Source organism: Babylonia areolata, chromosome 23, assembly GCF_041734735.1.
Source record: "Babylonia areolata isolate BAREFJ2019XMU chromosome 23, ASM4173473v1, whole genome shotgun sequence".
Classification (NCBI taxonomy): Eukaryota; Metazoa; Mollusca; class Gastropoda; order Neogastropoda; family Buccinidae; genus Babylonia; species Babylonia areolata.
In genome coordinates, this window is record NC_134898.1 from 9,428,986 (window position 1) to 9,456,007 (window position 27,022).

General features: G+C 43.0%; 1 protein-coding gene across 1 annotated transcript in view; it reads left to right on the forward strand.

Annotated features, from left to right (window-relative positions):
- LOC143297724 (midasin-like) overlaps positions 1 to 27,022 on the forward strand; it is a 129,280-nt gene that overhangs the window by 34,000 nt on the left and 68,258 nt on the right. The window contains exons 20-44 of the mRNA XM_076610146.1: positions 227 to 302; positions 1,342 to 1,607; positions 2,156 to 2,334; positions 2,725 to 2,816; positions 3,243 to 3,359; positions 3,862 to 4,008; positions 4,542 to 4,704; positions 4,875 to 5,211; positions 6,221 to 6,353; positions 6,688 to 6,963; positions 8,264 to 8,460; positions 8,983 to 9,131; positions 9,503 to 9,700; positions 10,194 to 10,399; positions 12,346 to 12,468; positions 13,130 to 13,327; positions 14,223 to 14,330; positions 14,653 to 14,760; positions 18,192 to 18,512; positions 18,896 to 19,024; positions 19,714 to 19,873; positions 20,307 to 20,408; positions 25,237 to 25,408; positions 25,727 to 25,843; positions 26,674 to 26,758. Coding sequence (XP_076466261.1) covers positions 227 to 302; positions 1,342 to 1,607; positions 2,156 to 2,334; positions 2,725 to 2,816; positions 3,243 to 3,359; positions 3,862 to 4,008; positions 4,542 to 4,704; positions 4,875 to 5,211; positions 6,221 to 6,353; positions 6,688 to 6,963; positions 8,264 to 8,460; positions 8,983 to 9,131; positions 9,503 to 9,700; positions 10,194 to 10,399; positions 12,346 to 12,468; positions 13,130 to 13,327; positions 14,223 to 14,330; positions 14,653 to 14,760; positions 18,192 to 18,512; positions 18,896 to 19,024; positions 19,714 to 19,873; positions 20,307 to 20,408; positions 25,237 to 25,408; positions 25,727 to 25,843; positions 26,674 to 26,758 — 4,159 coding nt within the window. The remainder of the gene's footprint in view (positions 1 to 226; positions 303 to 1,341; positions 1,608 to 2,155; positions 2,335 to 2,724; positions 2,817 to 3,242; positions 3,360 to 3,861; positions 4,009 to 4,541; positions 4,705 to 4,874; positions 5,212 to 6,220; positions 6,354 to 6,687; positions 6,964 to 8,263; positions 8,461 to 8,982; positions 9,132 to 9,502; positions 9,701 to 10,193; positions 10,400 to 12,345; positions 12,469 to 13,129; positions 13,328 to 14,222; positions 14,331 to 14,652; positions 14,761 to 18,191; positions 18,513 to 18,895; positions 19,025 to 19,713; positions 19,874 to 20,306; positions 20,409 to 25,236; positions 25,409 to 25,726; positions 25,844 to 26,673; positions 26,759 to 27,022) is intronic.

The following is a 27,022-nucleotide window of genomic DNA, read 5'->3' on the forward strand; positions in this document are numbered from 1 at the left end:
GTACAGAATACAGAACCGTGATACTTCATCTTGTGTATCTGTGTGTGTCTCCCATGTGTGTTTGTGTGTGGGTGTGACTGTGCATGTTTTCTCACTTGTGTACTTTGCGTCTGACTTATGAATTATTGTTAAGCACATTATGAGGTTTGAAAATGCTATATAAATGACAATGAACTAATATTATTATGAATATGATGATGATGATTATGGTTGTTACATATTTCAGCCTGCGAACTCTGTGCCGAGCTCTGCGGTTCATTCGGTCACACAACTGTGGCACTGTAGCAAGATCTGTGTATGAGGTAAGGAGACTTGTTTGTCTGGCAGCTGATTATTTTCAAACTTTGTCTTCACTTTGAGCTAGCATGTGTGTGTGCATGTGTGTTGTGTTGTGTGTCTGTGTGTTTGAATGTGTGTGTATGTGTGCGTGTGGATGCATGTGTGCATGTGTAAGTGTGTTTACGCTCTTTGCAAACTAACTTTTCAGAGTTTCTGTATCCAAGTATCAACAGCTCAGTTGTGAGCAGCCTAAAATTTATCTTCTTGCAAGAATTATATAATAGCATATAATAGCATTACTCTGCTTCTCCTTTCCTCTTATCGTGAATGCTGTTATTGTTGATTTGAATATGAATTGTTCTATGTCTATACACATGCTCTTCTTGATATTATTTAACTTACATAATTTCCCCCCCTTGCAAATTGGGTTCTTTTCTCTCAAAGACAAAGTAATGACAGAAATGATATTTTAGCAACACCATACATTATTCATATAAAAAAAGATATTTGTTGAAACATCTGTCAAAACATTTTACTTAATATTAAGCAGAGAGAAAGTAATTACTGACAACCACTGTCATCTCTTGCTAATGCTCAAGTACACATGTGTACACTTTGTCTCCCAGTATATCTCAGCATTTCCCCCTTCGTTCTGTGACTTATTGAAATTAAGGCATCAGTACAAATAAACATTCTGTTGTGTCATTGACACACTTTTTGCCTTGCATGTAAGTCATGATTATAGTGCCCCATGTTGTTCATTTTTATAACGATTTTAGTCCCATATTGATTGATCACACAGAGAAATCTGTTGTGATAAAAAGAAATACAAATACAAATGTTAATTGTTAGCTCTCTGGGTTTCTGTGCTGAGGAGGTAGAGCACTTTATGAATAATATGAGAATGATTGGAATTATTTTTACTTTGTTTTATCACGTCCATCAGTCACCATTTTTTCATTTAGATGGTGATGATGATGATGATTAGGATGATGTTATTATCAGTGTTGTTATTATCATTCTTACTAGTTGTTTATTATTATTATTATCATTATTAACCAGGGTTTCTGCCTGAGTTTCCTGACCCAACTGGACCGAACCTCGCACCCTGTGGTCACCAGTCTGGTGTGTCAGCACGTGCTGGGCAAGGCCAAGAAGGAGTCCATCCTGAGGCAGCCGCTGCCTTGCCCGTCTGGCGGCAAGCACCTGCAGTTCTGTGACTACTGGATCTCACAGGGCAGCCTCGAACCCCACACCCCTGATGACTACATCATCACACCGTCTGTGAAGGAGAACTTGAAAGACCTGGCACGTGTTGTCTCTGCAGGGTAAGTTTTGACTGGTAGTGTGTGTGTGTGTGTGAGTGTGTGTGTGTGTGTGTGTGTGTGTGTGTGCTGTTTATTTGCTGCACATACATATTTCCTATGAAACATACATGACGTGCAGTACAACATAAGTCAAATACTACAGCATGTGGAGTAACCCTATTTTGGTTGTCTGTATGAATGTTTGTCATCTTTTTTCTTCTTTTTTTCAATGTGAAGAAATGTACTTTTAACCATACTGAATGTCACTGATTCTTGCTTTTCATATTGGTTTTATGTCTGAGAATCGGATTTCTTTCGTTTGAAAAAACCAGCCGTATTATGATACAGTATTTCATTTATTATTTTTCTGTGCATGTGTATTGGATGAGTTGAAGCTATCCACAGTTTGGTTCATGTGTCTGAAAAAGAATTTTTCAAAAGCTAGACAGGCCTTTGATACAGATTTATTTTCATTTGCTTATACACATAGGAATATATCTGTTTAATTGGTCAAAATTTGCTGTGTACAGATTTTTTTTAATACATTTATTGCTGTATGGACTGTTCAGCTCCCACCCAGTACTGCTGCAAGGGGAGACGTCAGTGGGAAAAACCAGCCTGATCACCTGGCTGGCTCGCAGTTCAGGCAACCACTGTGTGCGTGTCAACAACCATGAACACACTGACCTGCAGGAGTATGTTGGGTGCTACGCTGCTGACGAGTCTGGCAAACTGGTCTTCAAAGACGGTAAATGATAATGAATGGTTATGAAAGTGATAATGATAATGATAATAATGAAGACTCATGAAAGTGATAATGATAATGATAATAATGACTCATTTAGCAAATAACAAAGGAAGAAAATAGATCATTTTATACACTCACTGTAGACAGAGAGACATAACATCACTCGTCCAACTTGATCACACACATGTGCACATACATGCACATACCCACGCCCCCAAGCTTGCCCACCCACCCACACACACACATACACACATGCACATGCACACACACACCTCCATGAAACCATATTTTTACTGATGTTTTTCGAGGCAGATTTGAAGTGAAGTTCTGTTCCAGCATGCTGTGTATGCCCAGAGTTGTAAAGTTGATGATGAAGACATGACTGTTCAGGTGTGCTGGTGGAGGCGATGAGGAAAGGATACTGGATCATCCTGGATGAACTGAACCTGGCCCCCACTGACGTCCTGGAGGCCCTCAACAGAGTGAGTCACACGGATGATCAGTCCCATTGGGCACTTTTTTCTGTTCCTGAAGGAAAACGGTAGTTTTAATTAACTTGATTTGAATCTTTTTATGGACTGAAACACACCTTGACAGTCAAGGAGGGTTGTGCAGGTTTTTCATTTATTTCAATGTGACTTGTGTCTTGCATAATGTTGCATTTTTCTTGCCTGAATGTTTTCCTTTTTCTTGATGATTCATATGTGCATAGTAGTAATGGAAGGGTGTACAGCTTGTTCATTTTTATTTCACTTGTGTCTGACTATCTCATGTTCATGTGCCAAGCCCTACACATAGCGGATATTAATTAACTGTCATTATGGCTTTAATAGGCAGGAGATCTTTAGCCTTTAACTTTTTTTTTTATGAGCGACAATGATCATGGAGTTGATGTTGTCTGTCTGCAGCTTTTGGATGACAACCAGGAGCTGTTTATCCCAGAGACCCAGGAGATGGTCAGGGCCCACCCAAAGTTCATGCTGTTTGCCACCCAGAATCCACCCGGACATTACGGTGGGAGGAAGGTGTGTGTGTGTGGAGGGGTTGGTGTGAAGCTCTGAACAATGACAACCTGATACTCTGTTGTCTGTTGTAATTCTGAATAGAGATAATGCGACAGAGTGGAGGTCACAGATGACAGTTCAGGAGAGATTTGACTGTTTTGAAAGATGAGTTCCCAGACTGTCTTTGCAGTAAAAAAGAAGAAAAGACCCAAATCAAAAATACACACTCACACTGATATGCATGGACACACTAGCACGCACTCAGTCACATTCTCTCTCTCTCTTTCTCTCTCTCTCACTCATGGAGACTATCTCACACTCACTCTCTGTCTTATGAAGAAGAAGGTACATCAAAGACATCAATAAACAGGCGAATGCCCTCAGATAGTCTTTACTTCTTTCACAACATCCATGCATTCTTCATTGTTTCAACTTTCTCTTTAAACTGGGAGAATTGTTTACTTAGTACACTCACACTGTCAAGCATGATGGACCTGTTACAGTGTAATTGTTGTGCTTTCAGATGCTGTCTAGAGCGTTCCGCAACAGGTTTGTGGAGCTACACTTTGACGAGATCCCCAAGTCTGAGCTGGAGACGATCTTGCACCAGCGATGCGGCATACCTCCATCATACGCAAAGCGCCTTGTGGCTGTCATGCTGGACCTGCAGGTAACACTGATGTGTCAGGTAGAAAGTAGCGGGGGGTTTTGGGGGGAGGAGGAATGGGAAAGGGGAAGGTGGAAGTTTTGTTTGGCAAATGCAGAAAAAAGTCATTGTATGCAGGAAACATAAAGGAAAACAAATTCAAGGTGAAAAGGAACTTGTAAATGGTTTTCATTGATGATGAAATTGGGGGAAAGATAAACCAAAGAAGTGGTTGATTGCCTTTAGCCAGAATTCATGTTAGGAAAGTGTTAAATCCTTTTGCCAAAATGCATGTCAGGAAAGTGTTAAATCACCCACAGATACATTCATAGATTTTCTGCACATCATTTGCTTGTTATTTTTCCAGTTGAGTAGTTCCATACACTTGATCTGTTATTTTTCCAGTTGAGTAGTTCCATACACTTGATCTGTTATTTTTCCAGTTGAGTAGTTCCATACACTTGATCTGTTATTTTTCCAGTTGAGTAGTTCCATACACTTGATCTGTTATTTTTCCAGTTGAGTAGTTCCATACACTTGATCTGTTTTTGTTGCAGGTCCGAAGGCATCAGACGGGCTTGTTTGCGGGGAAACAGAGCTGGATGACCCTGCGTGATTTGTTCCGCTGGGCAGAGCGTTACAAGTGTCCTGGAGCGGGAAGTCCAGAGGTGGACAAGTCTGCAAAGTTCTACAACTATGATCAGCACATGGCAGACCATGGTTAGTGTGTGTGTGTGTGTGTGTGTGTGTGTGCACGTGCGTGCGTGCATGTGTGTGCGTCTCCATGTGTGTCTGTGTGTGAGATGACTCATGCTTCAGTTAACCCTTGCTGTGGGTTCTTTTGGTGCACTATGTTCATGACTGACGTCAGGTTGTTTCCTTTCCGTCAGGCTACATGCTGTTGGCGGGGCGTGTGCGCAAACCGGAGGAGGTGGCGGTGATCCAGGAGGTGATAGAGAAGCACTTCAAACAGTGCACGGTGAACCCTGAACGCCTCTTCACCCTGTCGCCACACACCTCCCCCACCGTCCGTACCCTGCTGCAAGCTGTCGTTGGGGAAGGGACATCATCCTCACATGAGTCGTCGTCATTGTCGTCATCATCATACTCATGCAGTGTGGAAGGATTCGAACACGTGGTGTGGACGGAGAGCATGCGTCGTCTAGCTGTGCTGATTGGACAGGCCATTCAGTTTGGTGAACCCATCCTGCTTGTGGGAGACACTGGGTATGATTTATATGTATATGTATGTATATATATATGGTTCATTTTTTTCCATCTTTGACAACAAATAGACAAGAACACAGTGAAGGAAATACAAGTAATTAAGGAATGAAAAGTGATCGGTTAAACATCCACTTCATTTTGTTTTTTCTTTTGTTGTTGTTTTTGATGTTCCTCATCATCGTTTCCTCATGTGCAGATGTGCAACACTTGTGTGTTTGTGTCATCGAACATATGTGTGGCTTTCTGTATGTCTTGATTCAGTTAATGTATGTATGCCTCCCATACATAGAGAAATCTTATCTTTGTACATTATCACAGAACGAATGTGTGAATCACAAACAGGATGATTTCTTGTGATACTGTGACAAAATTGCAAACACAAAGATGGAATAGAAAAAAGAAAGAAAGAAAAAAAAATAGAAGGAAAAGGGGACGAATGGGACAAAGGATGGGAAAAAAAAAAGAAAAGCACATAACCTGACTTAAAAATATGGTATTTTGATGTGAACTACGGAGACAAAATAATGAAAAATGAAACAAAACAAAAAAGAAAAGTGTTTGGTGAAATAAAAGTATAGCATACTGAGGTAACGTACTGTGAAATAATAAATAAGTCATTTGATAAGATCTTCAGATTTAAGAGAAAACATCCATTCCACCCAAAATGTATCAGTTGCATATATGATAACATATATACTTTCTCTTCTTACTCTTCTTTAGTTAAGTTTGATTTTGCTTTTGCATATGTTGAAGAATGAAATTCTGTATTTGTGTATAGACAGGAAGCCACCAGTCCTGAATCTTGAATCATTTGAAATTTGCACCATTAGTACATGCAAAACATCTATGGGTCTTAAGGTTTAGACCTTATGAATATTTTTAGGGTTTAGACCATATTGATATTACCATTATTATTGTTATTAGTAATATCATTACTATTGTTATTATTAGTACTGTTGTTATTATTAGTATTATCATTATCGTCATCATCATCATCATTTTCACCCAGGTGTGGGAAGACCACAGTGTGTCAGCTGTACGCCGCCCTGAAGGCCAAGAAGCTCCACTCTGTCAACTGTCACATGCACACAGAGAGCGCTGACTTTCTGGGGGGTCTGCGACCAATCCGCTCCCATTCCCAGGTGAGGGTGTCAGCGTGGTGTGCATTTGTTTAATGTATGTGTATGTTCTAAAATTTAATTCATAAGTCATGTAAACATCAATATTAAAACTAGCCTTTTTCACTTATGTAGGAAAAAATCCCAAGAAGAGCAAAGATATTTTGCATTAAAGAAGTCCTGGCATTCATGACAGACATTATCTGTTATTAGCTTTTTTTTTCAGAATGAAAGCTTTAGAAAGAAATTAAGGATTGATTTTTATCTCTGTAAAAAGGAAATGGTGGAATCAGTTTGCTGCTGCCTGCCTTTTCTGTTTGGTTTTTATAATGAAATTACTTGTGTTCTATTTTATCAGGAGGAAGGCCAGAATCAGAAGCTGTTTGAGTGGGTGGACGGTCCACTGGTGACCTCAATGAAGGAAGGGTCCATGTTCCTCATTGACGAAATCTCCCTGGCCGATGACTCCGTGCTGGAGCGCCTGAACTCCGTGCTGGAGCTGGAGAAATCCATTCTGTTGGCGGAGAAGGGGGGAGGGGAGAGTGTGGACGAGGAGGTTGAGGTGGTGAAGGCTGCGGAGGGCTTCCAGGTGTTTGCCACCATGAACCCCGGTGGTGACTTTGGCAAGAAGGAGGTGAGTGGCTGTGCTGTTGGTGATAGGAGTGAATGCTGATAGTAATAATGATAGTAATAATGGGTATGTTTATTAGTGTTTATAATGCGCTCTAACTCCCTGGCACAGGGGCACAGAGTGCTAACAACAACAGTATAGGGAGAAAATCAACAACACAGAGCTCTGTTATCAAGACTTACAAGCAAGACAAATGGAAGGTGTCAATGACAAGCACATGCTCACACTTTCACCCACACACACACATGCACATGTGCGTGCACGCCCACCCACCACCACCATATGATATGCTAATACCTAAACATCCATGAAAACAGATTTGTACAGATGCTTGTGTAGTTTTATGTGTGGGGAGTTCATGATACTTTAAAGTAAAAATCATGCTGTTGAGCACATCATTACATAGCGTATTTCCTAGAAGAAAAAAAAAGAGGAATTTATTCACACATAAGCCAAGGTGGTTTATAAGCTGCAAATGTTAAATCCCCTCCCACGCCTTCCTGCCAAAAAACGTAATTTTAGCGTGATCGCCCAGTCGAGCTACATAATTATGTGACCTGGTTGGAGACATAATTTGACAAAAAACAAGAACGCCAGAGAATCGACAGACAGAAAATACGAAAAGAACTTAGCCGTATGAAGAGCACAGGAACAGGAGTCATGATGGCTGCCAGAAAAAGAGGGCGCTAGCCAGCAGGACAAAGGGGAGGTTACCTACTTCTGGGAGGTTATCAGCCGTAGTTGCTTTCGTTTTCTCCGCATAGGCGGATAGTAGTTTGCACAGGACAGGAATGTCAGACCCCTGCCGGAGTCTGCACTAGTTGGGAACGTAATTTTAGATAGAAAATTTCCTTTTAACTACACACAGAAGTTAGAAACTTAGATCGTTAGAAAATTAGATCGCCCTAGTTTGCAAGCTGCATCATAAGCATTGCTTTGTGTTATTGGCATGATGGAAGTTGTCTGAGCAAAGGCGATCAACTTTATGTTTCAAGGATATAAGGCTATGTGTAAATTTGGAGGGAAAAAACTTGAACAGTTAACACTAGCACACATATACAGTGAGTTTTGAATAAACAGAGTTAAAACCAGGTTTGAAGCCTAATGTGTCATCTGGAAAATCTGCAAAATTGGAAAAATCCACAAACAAGATGCATCATTATTTTAGCCACAAGGGTCATAGTTGAAGGAAAAATTATGGCTAATAATCCTAATTTTACGGTAAGTACTTCATAATACTCATATACAGATACTTAATATTATCATTATTATTATAATTGCACTCCACTTGTTATGTGACCAGCTCTCCCCTGCCCTGAGGAACCGCTTCACTGAGATCTGGTGCCCGCAGTCCACCAGTCGTGGCGACCTCATCTCCATCATCGAGCACAACGTGCGACCTGGCCTCCGATTGTCCACTTCTGAGGATGGACAGTCAGGCTTTGGTGTCGCCATCATGGACTTCGTGACCTGGTTCTCCAACTCTGACATCGGAAAACGGTAATAATTTGCTCGCTTGGCTGACACTGATATTAGAAAACAGTGATTATTGCATGGTTGTCACACAGATACACTGGAAAATGGTATTATTGCTTGGTTGTTCAGTGTTCTTCTCCTCACAGGGAAAACTAATTATTCAATGGTTTCTTTACAGTTACATTGAAAAATAGTGATAATTACAATGTTCTTACAGTTACTCTGGAAAACAGTGCACTGGAAAACAGTAATTACTGCAATATTCTCCTTACACTAGAAAATGTAATAAGCACAATTTTCTCCTTGTAATTACGGTGGAAAATGGTAATAATTGCAATGTTCTCCTTACGGTTACATTGGAAACCCTTAGTTTTGCATGGTCGTCCGTTGATACACCGCTTTCATCATTGTAGATTTTGAGTTGTTTGGAATAAGGCATCATATAGACAGGTATTAGAGATATTCCAGGCACAAATGTCCATGCCAAATATTGGACACAATATTTGACATTATACTGAAATACGTGTGTGTAAAACATGGTTCCAGCTGCACAGTCAGTATCCGCGATATCCTGAGCTGGGTTCGGTTTATCAACACCTGCACTGAAGGTCAGGAGGAAGGTCAGCGTGTCCTTGACCCTGCTGATGCATACATACACGGAGCCTGCCTGGTGTTTCTTGACAGCCTTGGTGTTGGTAAGTGCAGGTTTTTCAAAATTATTACTTAAAGATCTTTTTTTTCTCCCCAGTTCATCTTCATTGGTGTTGTTTCATTGGCATTGCCGCCCCTGCTAAATCGTCCCAACTTTTCCCAGAAACAGTCATATCCTGGTGAATTCTTTTGCAGTTTCAAAGTTAACTTGGTATTTTGAATGTTCTTGTCATTCATATTTACTTTATCAGTTACAAATGTTTAAAGTGAACATGTGCAATGCTTTTGTTCTCATGTCTTATATGCTTGTTGAGTGTTTTAGTTTTTGGTTATTGTCTGTGTTTGTTTTTGCCACGCCTGGTCTAATAGATAGAAAAGTATTTATCTTAACAAGAATGTCACTCTCTTTGATCAGGCATGACGAGCCGAGGCAGCGACTACGATGCCAGGAAGGCTCGCAGCACGGCCTTGACCTTTCTACAGGATCAGGTCATGTCAGGGGTCAGGCGTGGGTCCCTGACTGCAGCACACCGTGGCCTTGACGACGACAGTGACATCACAGTGAAGCTGACTCCCACCCACCTCTCCATCGCCCCTTTCAGCCTGGCCAGAGGTAAGGATGGGGACATGTGCTTTGCCGTCAAATCAACTGGAAGAGGTGTTTTTTTATATTTGACATGTACAGATTGGAAGTTGCCTCACTTAGTTTTGTGTGAGAGTAGAAAATAGATGTTGATACCTCTTTGATCAGAATTTTTTTGTGAGTCTTAAGTAATTTTTTTTTTTTTTTTTAAGAATTACATTTCTTCATGATTCTATGCACAAGTACAATGCACACACACACACACACACACACACACACACACACACACACACACACACACACACACACAAAATGCACATGCATCAGTTTGCATCCTCATAGACACCATCTTACTATAACACATGCATACCCATCCTCTATGTGCACAAATGTATATTTATATATTCACATACATACACACATCATCACTCTTGAGCATGGATATGCAATGATAGTCTGATAGCTTCTATCTGCACACACATGTGAATATATTCTCACGCACATGCCTTCAACTCTTGGGCAGAAACCAGCGATGACAGCCTGACAGAGCGGTATGCGATGCAGGCACCGACAACATGTCTGAATGCCCAGCGCATCCTGAAGGGCCTGATGTTGTCGCGCCCCTTGCTGTTGGAGGGGGCGCCGGGTGTGGGCAAGACTTCACTGGTGGCTGCCGTGGCTCGGCTCATTGGACGGGAACTTGTGCGCATCAACTTGTCAGAGCAGACGGTGGGTACTCTAATGTGTGTGTTCTTCACTTTGAGGATTTTACAGATATGAATATGAATACACACATTTTATTGTCTGTACTTCGGTACAGAGATTTGCTTTTTGGCTGTTCTCATTCATGTAGCAGACAACAATTCATGCAAGGGGCATAAGCTGGCACTCAAAAGTACCGTGCCTCTCCAGGTTCCCACACACTGATTTTTTAAATTTTTGGTTCTTGTTATTTTAAAGTTTAAAAATACGTTTTAAATCTTGTGATTAAAAGTCCTGAAAAATCATTGTTTGGTCAGTGGTTTTTGAGTCGTGTTTAGTTCCATGCACAGCAGCTGAGTGGTCAAAACATTGGACTTTCAGTATGAAATCTTTGTCACTGTTCCTAGTGGGTTGAAGCTGGAGATTTTTCTGATCTCCCAGGTGAACATATTTACAGACCTGCTTGTGCCTGAACCCCCTTCATGTGCATATGCATGCAGAAGATCAAATGCCCACATTTAAGATTCTGTAATCCCTTGATGCATGTCAGCTTTTAGCGAGAACTGCATGCGCATGCGCATCACCGTTTCCTTTTTTTCCAGGTCACCAAGCGGCTGAAATTTTGTTCGCTGTTCTGACGAAAGGATGTTGAATTTTTTCTGTGACTATTTTTGCAAGTTTACAAGATATATTTGGTTTTATGATTAAACACATTTTTTGCTTTAGTTTTCTATGTTTACTTTGAGCATGTTTCTTGTCATATATCTGCCAGTAAAAGTATTCGAATTAACTCATTTATAAACTCTGCAGGAAAAGTTGTTTGAACAAATCAGTGCAAACTGAGAGAAGCCAGTTACAGTGGTGGGCTGCCCATGACATCATATGACCTACTTCTCAATCTGAGGGACAAAAGGTCCACCATGAAAGCAGGCTGTCCACTCTCCTTTATGATACATTTAATTAAAGAAAAACAAACAAACAACAGAAACAAACAAACAAACAAAAAATAAAACAAACTTCATACCTTGTGATTGATGGCCTTCATTTTCAGAGAGGAATATAAGATTATGTACTGTTTTTAATGAAAAGTAGTGAAAAAAGAAGAAAAAAACACTTTGTTTTAAAACTCATTTTCGCTTAGTTACCTATTGAAAACTAATAATACCTTACTCTTTTGACGCCCCATTCAACTAGCACACAGGCCCACTCTATGGCCTGTGTGTGTATACGGTGGGGGAAATTAGCCTGAAACCTCCCTGGTGAGTTGTGTCTTCCTCTGACCAACACATGGGGAGCTCAGAACAATTGTCCATACCTCATTCTCTCTAACAATCGGTGTCTTTCTGTCACCTTGTGTCTGTCTCTTATTCGCCCACCTGTTCTGCATGTGTGTGTGTGTATGTGTGAATATGTGTCTGCCTGTTTTACATTTATTTGCTTATTTATCATCATTATTGGGTTTTTATTTTATTTTTATTTATTACTGTTATTATTGTTATTTTTATTGTTATTATTATCATCATCATGATCATCATCATTATTATTATCATTATTATTATTATTATCTTTTTCTTCTTTTTTTTTTCTCTCAAGGCCTGACTAACCGCGTTGGGTTACGCTGCTGGTCAGGCATCTGCTTGGCAGAATGCAGTGACGCCTCCTTGAGCTACTGATACTGATACTCGCCCACCACATGAATTGTGGTGAAAGGCTGATGTACATTTAACTTTCTGAACTCTCAGTTTGTCTAAGTTATTTCTCTCTGCATAGATGACTTTATATGTGTGAAATTAACATTTTTATTCCCACTGTACATATTTGTTTTAATGTATGCACTTTATCAACTTGCTGTCTTTCAGCTTTAGCTTAGAATTTACATTTCATTCCATTGTTTGCATGTGTTGAGCCGTGAATTTCTGTGCCTTTGTATAGATAATGAACCAGTTTAGGGCTTTGCATGTGTGTGTGTGCAGGACGTAACAGACTTGTTTGGAGCAGACTTGCCAGTGGAGGGGGGGACAGGAGGGTCCTTTGCTTGGAGAGATGGACCCTTCCTTCAGGCTCTCAAGGCTGGCCACTGGGTCGTCTTTGATGAGGTTTGTTTCTTTTCTCTGCATCTCAAGTTAAGCTGACAGACAGATAGACAGAGAGAGAGTGTGTTTGTTCCATTATCAATGCCAGAAGAGTTAGATAGCTCGATACCGGTATATGTGTAGATAGCTAGACAGACAGACAGACAGAGAGATAGTTGTTGTTATTTGATATCAGTGTGATCAGCTTTGTGTCTGTGTGTGTGTGTGTGTGTGTGTGTACATATGTGTATATGTGCATGCGTCTGTGCATATATTTTATTTTTGCTTTGTATTTCCTTCTAAAAATGAGACAAATCTTGGGAATGGGAAGGAGAAAGAATAGAGGAGGGGGAAGGAATAGGTAAACAAATCAACTATACTGACAGAAAGTGGCCATATTTTGTTGACATTGTATAGCTTATTTCTCTACCTTTGCTTGGAATATTTTTTTGTGGAATCTGAAATGTCAGTTCGCAACACTAACCACTTCACTGTGGTGGCAGGTTATTAATAGCTAAATTTCCCTCCCCCCCTTGCAAAGGTTTTGCTCTTCCCAATCAGTTCAACACAATCTGCAACTCAATACATAAGAGAAAAAAATTGACATTCAGTGATGTCAGCACAGTTAATTTTTATTTTTTGGTTGAAGCTTCAGTACAGTGTCAGACTGGTCTGTGTGTTTCAGATGAACTTGGCCTCGCAGTCAGTGCTGGAGGGTCTGAACGCCTGCCTGGATCACCGTGGGGAGGTGTTCGTGCCCGAGCTGGGCCGCACATTCCACATCCAGCACGCCCGCACGCGGATCTTCGCCTGTCAGAACCCCCTGAACCAGGGAGGGGGCCGGAAGGGTCTGCCCCGCTCCTTCCTCAACAGGTTCACACAGGTCTGAGAGTGTTTTAGGAATCTTACTATTTATTTATTGTTTTTGGGGGTTTTTTTTGCCTCATTTGCATGCTGGTCCATGGAACACCTTTTAAAGAAATATTTCCTATTTTAGTGCTGCACATGAGACTTTCTTCATTGATTAGAGAAAAAAAAGCATTGGGATACATTTTTTATGCACACAAAGACACACACACACACACACACACACACACACACACACACACACACACTTTTTTTGTCTATTCTCCTATTGATGGACAATTCTTTTGTAGTCACTCTTTAACTGCTCACATTTGTCTGGGTTTTTTTGATTATTTTTTATAGTGCTCTAGTGTGTTGTTTCCTGTTTGGTGTGTGTATCTGAGAGTTGCTGAGTGTTTTTGTTTCTGTAAATGAGCGATAGAGTGGTGATGGTCCAGGAAGCCAGTGTCCTCAAGTTTGAGTTCAGTGTACGGACTGGGATTATTTAAAGATTTCCATCTCTACTGGACTGTGAATGGTGTTGCGGGTGCTAGTCTGTATGATGAGATGATAAACAGAGGTTCTGTGTGCAGCTTGCTTTTAGTGCATGAAAAAGAATTGTACATGTACATGTCAAAATTCTGTAAAAAAAACCCACACCTAAAACATTTTGATAGTGAAACAAATACATGCGTCCTGATGGCCCAGTGATGATACACCCAACTTGAGAGTGAGTCAACAGTTCCAGTCTTGTGTACAGACCAGGATTTTTACGTCCCACCTTCACCAGACTTTGACTAGTTCAGAAGCCAGTCTTTCAGATGAGACAGTAAACAGAGGTCCTGTATGCAGCATGCACCTAGCAGTTAAATGCATACAAAAGTTGTTTTTTGTTGCGATTAGCAGACAGTGTATTGTTTTTTCTGTGCCAGGTGTATGTGGAACCACTGACACGCTGTGACCTGATCTTCATCTGCACTGCCATGTACCCCACCCTTCCACATGGGATGCTGGTTCAGATGATAGACTTCAACATGAAGGTAGGTTTGAGCTGTGCGTGTGTGTGTGTGTGTGCACGCGTGCACGCGTGTTTGTATATGTGTGTGTGCGTGTGTGTGTGTGTGTGTTTACTAGTGTGCATGCAGTCATGCATGCATTCATGTACTTGGATATGTGTGGCATGCAAAATCCAAATACAAAAACTACCAGTTGTTTATTTAGATAAAATGGAGTGTCCCCCGTTTCACCATCACATCATTGAAGGTTTTATTATTATCAGTCACAAAACAACAGAACAGAAAGATTCCTGAGGGTCCTAAGGTTCAACTAACACAGTTGTTATGTTTTTCTTTTCATTGACAGATGCATGAAGAAACCATGGTGCGTGGTTTGTGGGGTCACAGAGGGGCACCCTGGGAGTTCAACTTGCGTGACATCAACCGCTGGTGTGATCTCATGTTGGCCAATCAGGTAGCACATTGTGTCTCTGTGGTTTCTTCTTCTTCTGTGTTTGTGTATTGCAACTTCCACATTTATTTGTATCGGTGAGTGCGTGGTCACTTTTACCCTGCCCTTCAGACAGTCATACTTTCAGGGATGTGCATACTGGGAGTGTTTGTTTCCATGATCCACCCAACGCAGATATGGATTATGTGATCTTTTATGCGTTATGTTCGTATTAGATCATCTGCATATGCATACATGTAGAGGGGATAAAAGCACTGATACCTGTGGCACATATGTTGTTAATCTGGTAGATCTTATAAAACAACTTCCACCTTTAAGACCCTCAGATTGAAAGCCCAGTGCTCTAACCACTGAGCTGTCATGGCCCATCAGTGTGAGGTTTTAAAGACGGGTGGCTAAGATGGATGTATTTTTAAACCACAGATCTTTCCCCCCAGACGGTCTGTGCAGGTGTGTGCATTGTGTGTGTTGAGTTGGGGCAGGTGAGTTGTCAGTGATGTTAGCATGTTTACAAAATTGCATTTCTAGTGAGACAGCATCTTAGAATTTTTCTTTTGTCTTATTCACATCACAGGTGTTGTTACATGTGCTTAGAGTGGCAGGATAAGTTATATATAAATGCACATTATTATCATTGTTATTATAATTACTGTCATGACAGTATTTGTGGAGAAGGTTTTTTAAGTACTGGTAACACCTCACCCCATCCTCCATGTCACCTTGCTTCCCACATTTCAGTTTTGTTCATGTCTTTAAATCAGCTGGAATAGCATGTGAGCCCTGAAAGCACCCACAAGTAGCTGACACCTGTGTCCATGAGGTGTCAGTTTTGACAGGTGCTAAAGTACCTGCTGGGTTTTTGACAGTGCTGGATTCTGAACATGTCCCACACTGCAAGCAGCCTTGCCACAGACATATATTATTTAAACGTAATTTTAGATAGAAAATTTCCTTTAGCATTTTTTTCAACATAAATTGCTTAATTTTCTTTTGTATAAAAAAAAAAATCAGCATATGCATGAGCACAGATATGTTTGCATGCAAATGTGTGTGTTTATGTGTGAGTGTGTGTGTTTGTATATGTGAGTGTGTGTCTCTCTGTTGTTATTCTCTGTGTGTGTGTGTGTGTGTGTGTGTGTGTGTGTTTTGATCCACTTGTTTCCAGTGTCATATTCGTTTCAGCTCTTTCAAGTCTGGCCTTAAAACCCACCTTTTCCCAAGATAGCCTCCCTTCCGTGCCTCTTCCTTGTCTTCAGTTTTTCCAGTTTTAGAATTATGCATGCACAAGATTCGGCACTATATAAATATAATTATTTATTTAATTAAAGACTCATTTGCAGCATTCACTTTTCATATGTTAAAAAAAACCAATGGGATCAAAACATCTGGGGTTGAAATCCATAATTCTTTCATTTTGGGGTAAAACAGACAGTGAAATTTCTCTCCCGGGAAGAGCAGCTAAGATTTCAAACAAGAGGAGTAAATTAAAGTGGAAGAGTTTTTGAAAATACAGTCTGTGGTGGTAACTGATGTATCTGAGGGTAATTGTTGCAGTGAGATGTTGCACCCACAAGTAGCTGACACCTGTGTCCATGAGGTGTCAGTTTTGACAGGTGCTAAAGTACCTGCTGGGTTTTTGACAGTGCTGGATTCTGAACATGTCCCACACTGCAAGCAGCCTTGTCACAGACATACATCAGGAGCTTTCCCAACATAAATTTTCTGTTTGGTTTACAAGAAAAAAAAAGCAGAATAAAAAAGAATCAGTGTTTGCATGTGTACAGGTATTTTACATGCACAGGTGTGTGCACCTGTAGGTGTATCAGCATCTGAGACTGTCGTGTATTTGCTTTTTTCCATTTGTTTTCAGTGTTATATTTATTTTGGGGATGAGATTAGAATGTAGCGTGCATTTTGCACTGATAAAAGAACTCATGACAGAAATCTATGAAAATTCCATTTCAGTACATTCACAAGAATTGTGTCAAGCACTTTGCACATGTAAAAGAAAACACATAGCATCAGGAGAGTTGTCCATGGCAAAAGTCCAATAGGCACAACAGACTAAAGATTTCTCCATCTTGGAACAGCAGCCCAGATTTCAAATGAATACTTTCTGTGATGACTGATGTACCCCTAGGTAATCGCTGCACTGAGATATTGCTGCACCCACAAGTAGCTGACACCTGTGTCCATGAGGTGTCAGTTTTGACAGGTGCAAAAGAAACAGCTGGGTTTTTGACAGTGCTGGATTCTGAAAATGTCCCACACTGCAAGCAGCCTTGCTACACACGTATATGTATACAAAAAGCTATCCCGGCATAAATCCTTTAAATGTTCCTTAGTGTTTGATAAATTCATTATATGGATATGTACAGATTCCTGTGCATACACACCTGTGTGTGTATATGTGTGTGTGTGTGTGTGTGTGTGTGTGTGTGTGGATCCACTTGTTTCCAGTGTCTGTGCCATGCACTTTGCACATGTAAAAGAAAATACACAGAACCAAGAGAGTACTCCATAGGAAAAATCCAATACGTACAACAGACTGAAAATTTCTGTCTTGGAAGAGCAGCCCACTGAGATGTTGCACCCACAAGTAGCTGACGCCTGTGTCCATGAGGTGTCAGTTTTGACAGGTGCCAAAGTAACTGCTGGGTTTTTGACAGTGCTGGATTCTGAACATGTCCCACACTGCAAGCAGCCCAGCTACAGTGGTACATCAGTAGATTTTTGAGACACAAGTTTTCATTAAAACAACAAAAAAAACAACAATGCACATTGTCTGTGTGTGTGTGTGTGTGCACTGTTTAGCATGTGGGTGTTTTGTCTCATTGCATTTGGTACATGTAAAGTGAGATGGCTTGCATTTGGTACATGTGAGATGGCTTGCATGTGGTACATGTAAGTGAGATGGCTTGCATGTGGTACATGTAAGTGTGATGGCTTGCATGTGGTACATGTGTGATGGCTTGCATGTGGTACATGTAATCATGTATACCATTTTCAGGGTTACTAAGGAGTCATACAGTCTGTAAAAGGCTTGGAAAAACCCGTTTTAACCTGCAGGGTCTGGGAAAAAAACCTTTGGAACTTTGATAAACCCTTTACAGTTAATAAAGAGCTTAATGCATTTCAAAAACAATCAATCAGAAACAAAAAATGGTGCAAATTGAACATCAGTATCAGGATATCTGCTTACCTGTTTCGTTATTGGTGTAACAGAGTTTTGATTTTGAGTTTGGCTTTGAGTTTGGCATGGAAAATTTCCAGTCTGTTTTGGAAAAGGTTCTGGGAAAAAAAACAATGGATCTTTGATTGGTCACATTTGTGAGAATCATGTTATGATTGGTCACATTTGTGAGAACTATGTTATGATTGGTCACATTTGTGAGAACCTACCATTGTGTGTAATTTCTGTTTTGTCATGACAGGCAGGTCAGTACATAGAGCCAGGGGAATACGTGGGCCTGCTGTACCAGGACAGGATGAGGACCCTGGACGACAAAGCCAGAGTGGCCCAGTTGTTTGCTCAGACGTTTGGGGAAAACGCCCACTTCTACCAGCCGAGTCGAACTGTTCGTGTCGGGCCCCGGCACGTGCAGGCGGGCCATGCGTTTATGCAGAGGCAGGGGCAGGGTGGGGGGAGCATGGGGGGTCAGGAGGAAGGGGAGGGGGTACTGGTTCTGCACCACAGTCTGGGTCCTCTGGAGTCACTGATGACCTGCGTCAACATGGGCTGGATGGCCATTCTGGTGAGTGGTGTTCACTGCAACATGTAGTCATGTAGTGTGATCTGTTGCTACCCCCAACCCCCACCCGTCATCCTTCCCCCAAAAAATCCAAATACAGAGAAACAAAAACTTAAAGGTATAAACTTATCTTTTTAAAAATCATTCAGGGCAACTCTCGAGTCCAACTGGACCATGTAGCAAACTTTCATATTGTTTTACAGTAACTTAAAATTATCAAGTATTGAAATCTTCAGTCTTACAGGAAAGGTGGGTTTTTTTTTAACACGTGATATAGTTTTGTGTTTAACACAGCTGAATGTTTTGCTTTGCTGGGCAGTGGTGATATGTCCCTGTGTGGTGGGCAGGACTGTAATCACCACTGTCAGTGCCCTGACTGATTGCAGGTGGGGTCGTCGTCCAGCGGCAAGTCAAGCACAGTGCGCCTGCTGGCGGAGCTGAGTGGTCACACGCTGCACGTGCTGCCTATGAGCAGCGCCATGGACACCACAGAGCTGCTGGGCGGCTTTGAACAGGTGAGGACCAGTCCGGGTGTTTGTCCATTCAGTCATTTCCTTGGGTGGGAGTATATCTGGTTTTTTATGTGTGTGGCATGTTGGCACGTTCTTCCCCTTTACTTTACTTTGTTCTGGAATGGAGAACCCACTTGCACCCAGGACGCCCAGCTGTGAAATCCTATCGAGGGAAACAACTCTTGCAAATTCTGGCTGTAAGTTATCATGAAAATTGATTACAGTTATGATGAGCATAGACTTCATACACAATTTGGAACATTAAAAACTGGTAACTTAGCAAAAACACAATCAGTTCGGACGCACGAGTTTTATGTAAACGACAATGGCTGTGCCCATTGTGACCTTGTGTTTTGCAGCCCTCAGCAGTGTAATGTGACAAGTTCTTTTGCAGGCCTGGCAGTAGTATGGCTTAAGACATACACTTTGGTTAAGCTGCCCCAGGATCCCAGCCACAAACCTTTCTGTATCGCAAAAATCAGCCACGCCCACTCTGCCATCCTCATGGTGTGTTGTTCGATAGCTGCTGTTCTAGTATTGTTCAAGGCTGGTGTCGTTGTCTTTGTTTTTTGCGTTTCCTGTGCTGCTTGGGTTGAAAGTTAATCCAGGTTGATGCCCCCAAAAGCCTGCATTCAGTGCATGTGGTGACGGCCTGTACCATGTATCATTGCAGCAGGGTGGGTGTGTTGCAGGCGGACATTGGGCGGCATGTGGCGGAGCTGACAGCGCAGGTGGAGGAGGAGGTACGATGCTACCAGCAGCAGCGGTCAGCGGAGGGGGATGTGGGGGCTGTTGGTGTGGTTACTGGCCTTGACCAGCGGCTGGCAGACTTGAGGGAGCATTCACAGGAAGGTGTGTGTGTGTTGTGTGTGTGCGTGTTGTGCTAATGGGTGTGTGTGTGTGTGGATGTAGATGGTGTGTATGTGTAGATTATGTGTGTGTGTATAGATTATATGTATATGTATTAGATGTGCGCACGTGTGTGTGTGTGTGTGTGTGTGTGTGTGTGCAGATAATAGTAGTTGGTGTGTATGTGTAGATTTTTGTGTGTGTGTGTGTGTGTGTGTGTGCACATGTAGATTATATGTGTGGGCGTGTATGTATGTGTATAGATTGTATGTATGTATGGGTGCATGTTTCTGGCTTAATCATGGAACATGTGCATGACACATCTTCTGGTGCATACTTTGACCATGAATTGTAAGGCAGTATGACAAAAAGTATGACTCCATATTTTTTTGTTTGTGTTTTCCTGAAGTTCCTTGAATTGTTTGCCCTGTTGCAGATGTTGAAGAAGACTCCGTGAAAGAAAAAGAGGCGTTGTCACGACGACTGAAGAAGCTGCAGAAGCTGGTCGCCAAACTGATTCAACTTCAGCCATTGTCAGGTAACCATGGAGACACTATTATGCGCTTCTTTTTCACTTTATTTGTTATTGGCTCACATGTGTGTTAAGATAATGAATGAGTCTGTGCAATTACCCAGTGTTTCAGTTTGTGTTTGTGTTTATGCGTGTGTGCATATGTGCATGTGTGTGCCTTTGTCTCATCATCATCATCATCATCATCATGGCCTGGCTTCGCTGACGAAGATCTAGGAAGGGCGTTGTCCACGTCTGATGCAGGCACGCTCATGGCTGACAAGGCCAATGCGGGAAAAGCAGAGTCGGCCGCAGTGGTTGCAAGGGAAAGTCTGGTCTGGGTTCGCGGCTGCAGCGTCGTGGTTCTTCCTCCTTCTGCGTTTGTCCTCAAGGCTGGCCCTGCGGTTGTTTTCGAAGGAGGAGACAGCTTGGTGGATGGTGCATCGCCAGGTCTCTCGATCAGCGGCTACTGCGGACCACTGGCGATGGTCAATGTGACAGGCACCGAGAGCTTTCTTCAAGGAGTCTTTGTATCTCTTCTTGGGTGCTCCTCTGTCACGGTGGCCAGTGGACAGTTCGCCATACAGCGCGATCTTGGGCAGGCGGTGGTCCTCCATCCTGGACACGTGCCCTGCCCAACGTAGCTGGGTCTTTAGCAGCACTGCCTCGATGCTGATAGTCTTTGCCTGCTCCAAGACCTCGACATTTGTGATGTAGTCACTCCAGTGGATGCTGAGGATGGTGCGAAGGCAGCGCTGGTGGAAGCGATCAAGCAGTCGTATGTGGTGCCGGTAGGTGACCCAGGTTTCGGAGCCATACAACAGGGTGGGCAGTACAACAGCTCTGTACACGCTGATCTTTGTGTCTTTCTTCAGGTGTTTGTTGTTCCACACTCTCTTGTACAGCCTGCCGAATGCGCTGTTTGCCTTTGCAAGTCTGTTGTCGATCTCCTTGTCGATCTTGGCGTCAGACGAGATGGTGCAGCCTAGGTAGCTGAACTGGTGGACCGACTTCAGCTCTGTCTCACCGATGTTGATGTGAGGAGCGTGGAATTCTTCCTGTGGGGCAGGCTGGTGGAGAACTTCCGTCTTTTTCAGACTGACTTCTAGGCCGAAGAGCTGCGCAGCCTCTGCGAAGCAGGACGTTATACGCTGCAGGGCCGCTTCTGTATGGGCGACGAGGGCAGCATCGTCGGCAAACAGAAGCTCTCTGATGAGTTGCTCCAGTGTCTTGGTGTGGGCCTGTAGCCGCCTCAGGTTGAATAGGCTGCCATCAGTGCGGTATCTGATGAAGATACCGTCGTCGTCGCCAAGATCTCCAGTGGCCTGTTGGAGCATCATGCTGAAGAAGATCGTGAAGAGGGTCGGCACGAGGACACAACCTTGTTTCACTCCATTTCCAATTGGGAAGGGCTCTGAAAGGTCGTTGCTGTGTCTGACCTGTCCACGCTGTTCCTCATGTAGTTGGATGACCATGCTGAGGAATTTTGGGGGGCATCCTAGACGTTTCATGATCTCCCACAGACCTTTTCTGCTCACGGTGTCGAAAGCTTTCGTGAGATCGACGAATGTCGCATACAGTCCTTTGTTCTGTTCCCGACATTTTTCTTGTAGCTGTCTGAGAACGAAGACCATGTCAGTGGTGCCTCTGTTGGCTCTAAAGCCACACTGACTCTCTGGGAGATGTTCTTCGGCGATAGTAGGCACCAGCCGATTTAGGAGGACTCTGGCGAGGATCTTGCCTGCGATGGAGAGCAGAGTTATCCCCCTGTAGTTGGAGCAGTCCGACTTTTCTCCCTTGTTTTTATACAGGGTGATGATGACTGCGTCACGGAGGTCCTGTGGTAGTTTGCCTTGCTCCCAGCAGCAGACAAAGAGGTTGTGGAGTTTGGAGTGTAGTGCTGGGCCTCCATTCTTCCACACCTCCGGCGGAATTCCGTCAACCCCTGCTGCCTTGCCACATTTCAGCTGTTCAATGGCCTTGACAGTCTCTTCTAGGGTTGGTAGCTCGTCCAGTTGTAATTTCACTGGCTGTTGTGGGATGCGGAGAATTGCCGAGTCTTGAACCGTGCGGTTGGCGCTGAAGAGGGCCTGGAAATGTTCCGACCACCTGTTCAGGATCGACGTCTTGTCTGTGAAGAGCGCCTGGCCGTCTGCGCTGCGCAAAGGACTCGGGACCTGGTATGAGGGACCGTACACCGCCTTCAAGGCTTCGTATAGGCCCCGGTAGTCACCAGTGTCTGCACAAAGCTGAGCCCTCTCTGCCAGGTTGGTCCACCACCCATTTTGAATCTCACGAAGCTTGCGCTGGAGGTTGCTGCATATGAGCCGGAAGGTTGCTTTCTTCACCGGACAAGACGGTTGTGCAAGGTGAGCCTGGTGGGCTGATCTCTTCTTCGCCAGCAATTCTTGGATCTCCTGGTTGTTTTCGTCAAACCAGTCCTTGTTCTTTTTCGACGAGAACCCTAGGACTTCTTCAGAGGACTGCAGGATGGCTGATTTCAGCTGTGCCCATAGTGCTTCTGGAGAGGGGTCTGTGGGGCAACTGGGGTCTTCAAGTTTGTCCTGAAGCTTCGCCTGGAATTCAGCTTTCACTTCAGCTGACTGAAAGTTGCCGACCTGGAATTTCCTCCTAGGAGCTCCTCCTTTCTTTGGTTTGGGCTTGAAGTGGAGCCTGAGCTTGCTGCGGACGAGGCGGTGGTCAGTATGACACTCCGCGCTGGGCATCACTCGGGTGTGTAGGACGTCTCGTACGTCTCTCTGGCGCATCAGGATGTAATCAATGAGGTGCCAATGTTTGGACCGAGGATGCATCCACGTTGTCTTCAGGCTGTCCTTCTGCTGGAAAATGGTGTTGGTGATGGTAAACTGCTGCTCTGCACAGAACTCGAGAAGAAGGCGCCCATTGTCGTTGCAATTACCAACGCCATGCTTGCCAAGGACTCCTTTCCAGGCTTCTGAATCTTGGCCAACTCTGGCATTGAAGTCGCCAAGGATGATGACCTTGTCGTCAGCAGGGGTGTTCTGAACGAGGTTGCGCAGATCAGTGTAAAACTTGACCTTTTCTGTGGGGTCCGCTTGGAGGGTTGGAGCGTACACGCTGAACAGAGTGGCATGCTGTTTGTTCCATAGTGGGAGGCGCATGGACATAATTCGGTCTGAGTGTCCTGTTGGCAGGTTTTCAAGCTTGGAGGCAATGGTGCTCCTGACCATAAAGCCTACGCCATAAAGGCGTCTCTCGGTCTCTGGCTTGCCTGACCAGTAGAGGGTGTACCCAGCGCCGTGTTCCTGGAGGCTGCCTTTCCCTGCAAAGCGGACTTCGCTGACGGCAGCAATGTCAATGTTCAGTCTCTGAAGTTCGTGTGCGACTAGAGCGGAACGCCTTTCTGGGTGGTTGCTGTCTGCAGAGTCACGCATGGTTCGGATGTTCCAGCATGCTACCTTTAGTCCTTTTGCACCTAATTGTGAGGCAGGTGCCGGCCTTTTCTTCTCTATTGTTGTTCGACCGCGTTTGGAGATGCCCGTTGACCGCGGCTAGCCAACTGGGGGGTATGGAGATGAGCATTTGTTTGGACCACCTTTTCTAGGCCCCTCTCCGTGTGGAGCAAGCAGTGCTGTCCCTAGAAAAGGCTGCTTGGTCATTCAGGGTGCTGCCGAGTGATGCTGTCACCTCCGGGTCAACAATCAGGCGACCAATATCCTGAACCGCCTGCATGCAGGATTGGAACTGCGGCTTCCAGTGACATCTTCCACCTGCCGTTTTCGCCCCTTTCCCATCGCTACAGGGCTTGGAATAGTTGGTGGCGCGGACGTGGACGTGTCCTTCAAGCCTGCGCAATGGAATTTTTAGGTGGAGTGCAGTGTGCGCAGTACTGGCCCCACCCTTTACACCCGTGGTTCATCTGCCATAGCCTAGCAAGCTGGGACGGTGACAGTGAGGTCCTCAGGTCGTAGGTTTTATATCAGACTGTCCTTGTCCTAGCCTCTGGCTCAAAAACCTTCCTCGGAGGCACGGGGGCGCGGCTACTGAAAGTCGGGACATGGCCTTTGTCTAATTATGGAGTAATGTTGTTTATTCCATATTGAATATATTTCTTTTCTTTTCTCCTGAGTCATTTTCCCAAATCGTAAATAAAGATTCATGGCTGTTGAAAAAACAGAGGATGGGCACAACAACTAAATTGTTAAAAGGCTTGGACTTTCAGTCTGAGCATCTTGAGTTCGAATCCACATACACACATGCAGAACATCAAATGCACACATTAAAGATCCTGTAATCCATGTTAGTGTTTGGTGAGGTATGATAGAAAAAAGAACAAACCTAGCATGCACACATGGTTGCCTACATGGCAGGGTGAAAAAACCACAAAAACCACAACCCAAAATAGTCATACACATGTAAAAGTTGGTTTGCACTTATTAGTGAAAGTGTGAGTTACAGTTCATGGATGCAAAAGTAGAAGAAACAGAAATCTGCTTCCCCATTCCCTGTCCATTACACTTTGCACCCTGAGTACCGATTTATCTGTAATTCCTGTTTGCTTCCCTTGGACCGAGTAGGGACACTTCTGTATTGAAGTGGGCAAATTCAGTTTTGCTTTCTCAAACAGCAATAATCGCGTTTTGTGCTTTTAGCTGGTAGATTTTTGCTGCGATATTATTCAAATGTTATCAGTAGTGTTTTCAAAGGGACTGAATGCATCTTTTATTGACTTAATGTACATTCTGTGTTTGAAGTGTAATACTGCTATGATGGTGCTCTCGGCTGTTGCAAGGCTGGTCCACAGAAACTGCAGTGCAGCTGCACAAATGAGATACAAATTGTTAACAGCAACTGAATGTCTGTGTCCCAACAGAGCGGCTGACAGAGCTGTTGGAGTCAGTGAAGCGTGAACAGGAGGCAGTGGACAGTGTCCAGCCAGGAGCAAGCAGTGTTGGAGGTGGAGCGTTTGAGTGGGTTGACAGTCTGCTGGTCAAAGCTCTCCGTCATGGTCACTGGCTGCTGATTGACAACGTCAACTTCTGCAGGTGGGCCATAGAACTGCACTGTACGGATACATACAGTGTGATTTTAGTGGAGTTGTATATAGTGATATAGTGATAGTCCCATGGAGTGATGTGCTGTATTCTCATTTGTACTTTGTGCATTTACAAACAGTAGAGTTTAGAATAAACTTAGGAGATGAACCGAATGTGGATTTCGTATCAACATATAGTTATAAGTTTTGTCTTTCATCTCATTTTGAAAGTGCTTTGATTTGTTTCTGCACAGGATTTAGCACTATTTAAATACATTTATTACTTTTACTATGATCATGATGATTATTATTGTGTTTGTTTCTGCAGCCCCTCAGTGCTGGACCGACTGAACGCCCTGCTGGAGCCCAGTGGTGTGCTGACCATCAATGAACGAGGTGTGACCAATGGCACTGTCCCCACCATCACACCTCATCCTGACTTCAGGTTAGCTGGCTTGGGGCATCTTTTTACTGAAATTATAATGAACTGAAAAGTTATCTGCACAGAGATAAAGAAAAAGTAAGAAAATTGCTTCTTGAAAAAAAGGGGGAAATAAAGTATTAAATCTAGTGACCTCGCAGTGGAGAAATGTTAAAATGATTTCATTGAAGAATTTATGCCATTTGTGTTAGATTTGCCGACCTTTTATGTAGTAAAGAAATTTACATGTTCTTGAGAACGCTGAATGTGTTATATAAAATCAGGTACGCTTTGAGATGGTCTTTGTATCATGCATACCGTTAGGAAAAAGGAAATAGAAAATAGGTCTGTTATTTTTTATTGATAAATTTCATGAGAGCCTGTTAAGAATATAGAAGAGATGCAAAATTTGGAAAGTTAAAATTATAACAGTGGCAGTGACTGAATTATGTCTGTGATCTATTTTAGAAAAAGCATTAGAAAGAAAGAAGATAATGCTGTTTTAGAGAGAGAGAATTTATGATCAAAAGAATGAACGAATGATCCAAAACATGTTTTGAACTTTGGCCTCTGGACCACAATTCAGAGCCAGGGTCTTGGAAGGGGAGTGGAATGCCAATGGATATTTTAATACTTGTACAGCATTACTCAGTATCGTTCTGTTGAGAAAGAGAGGAGAGAGAGAGAATCATATACTGTTCTGTAACAAACTAGTGCAAGCCAAGGCCAGTTATTTTCTTTGATCATCTTAGGCACTGCTTTGGGTCAAACACAGATTATAAAACATGTCCTGTCCTTTCTGATCCTGTCCCATCAGCTGTTTTTATAACTCATTTTGTTTTCCATTATTGAAGGCTGTTCCTGTCAATGGATCCCAAGTTTGGAGAGATATCCCGCGCCATGCGCAACAGAGGAGTTGAGATCTGCATCCTGGGAGAAGTAAGTCTTTAACTTGAGGAACTTTACACTTTAATGTTTCTTGTTCATCTGGTAAAAGGATCATGGTTGTGTTCTTTTCTGCTTTGATACACGGTTTATTAGAGAGGTAGGGTTGGCTTTGTAAAACTATATAATCTGTTCTGCCCTTGAAGAAGAAGCCCGTGAAAGAGGTATTTCAAATTTACAGCTGTGATTTTGTGTGTGTGTGTGTGTGTTGTCAAAGAGGTAAACATACAGTTGTAAAGATATAATCTATTCTGTCTT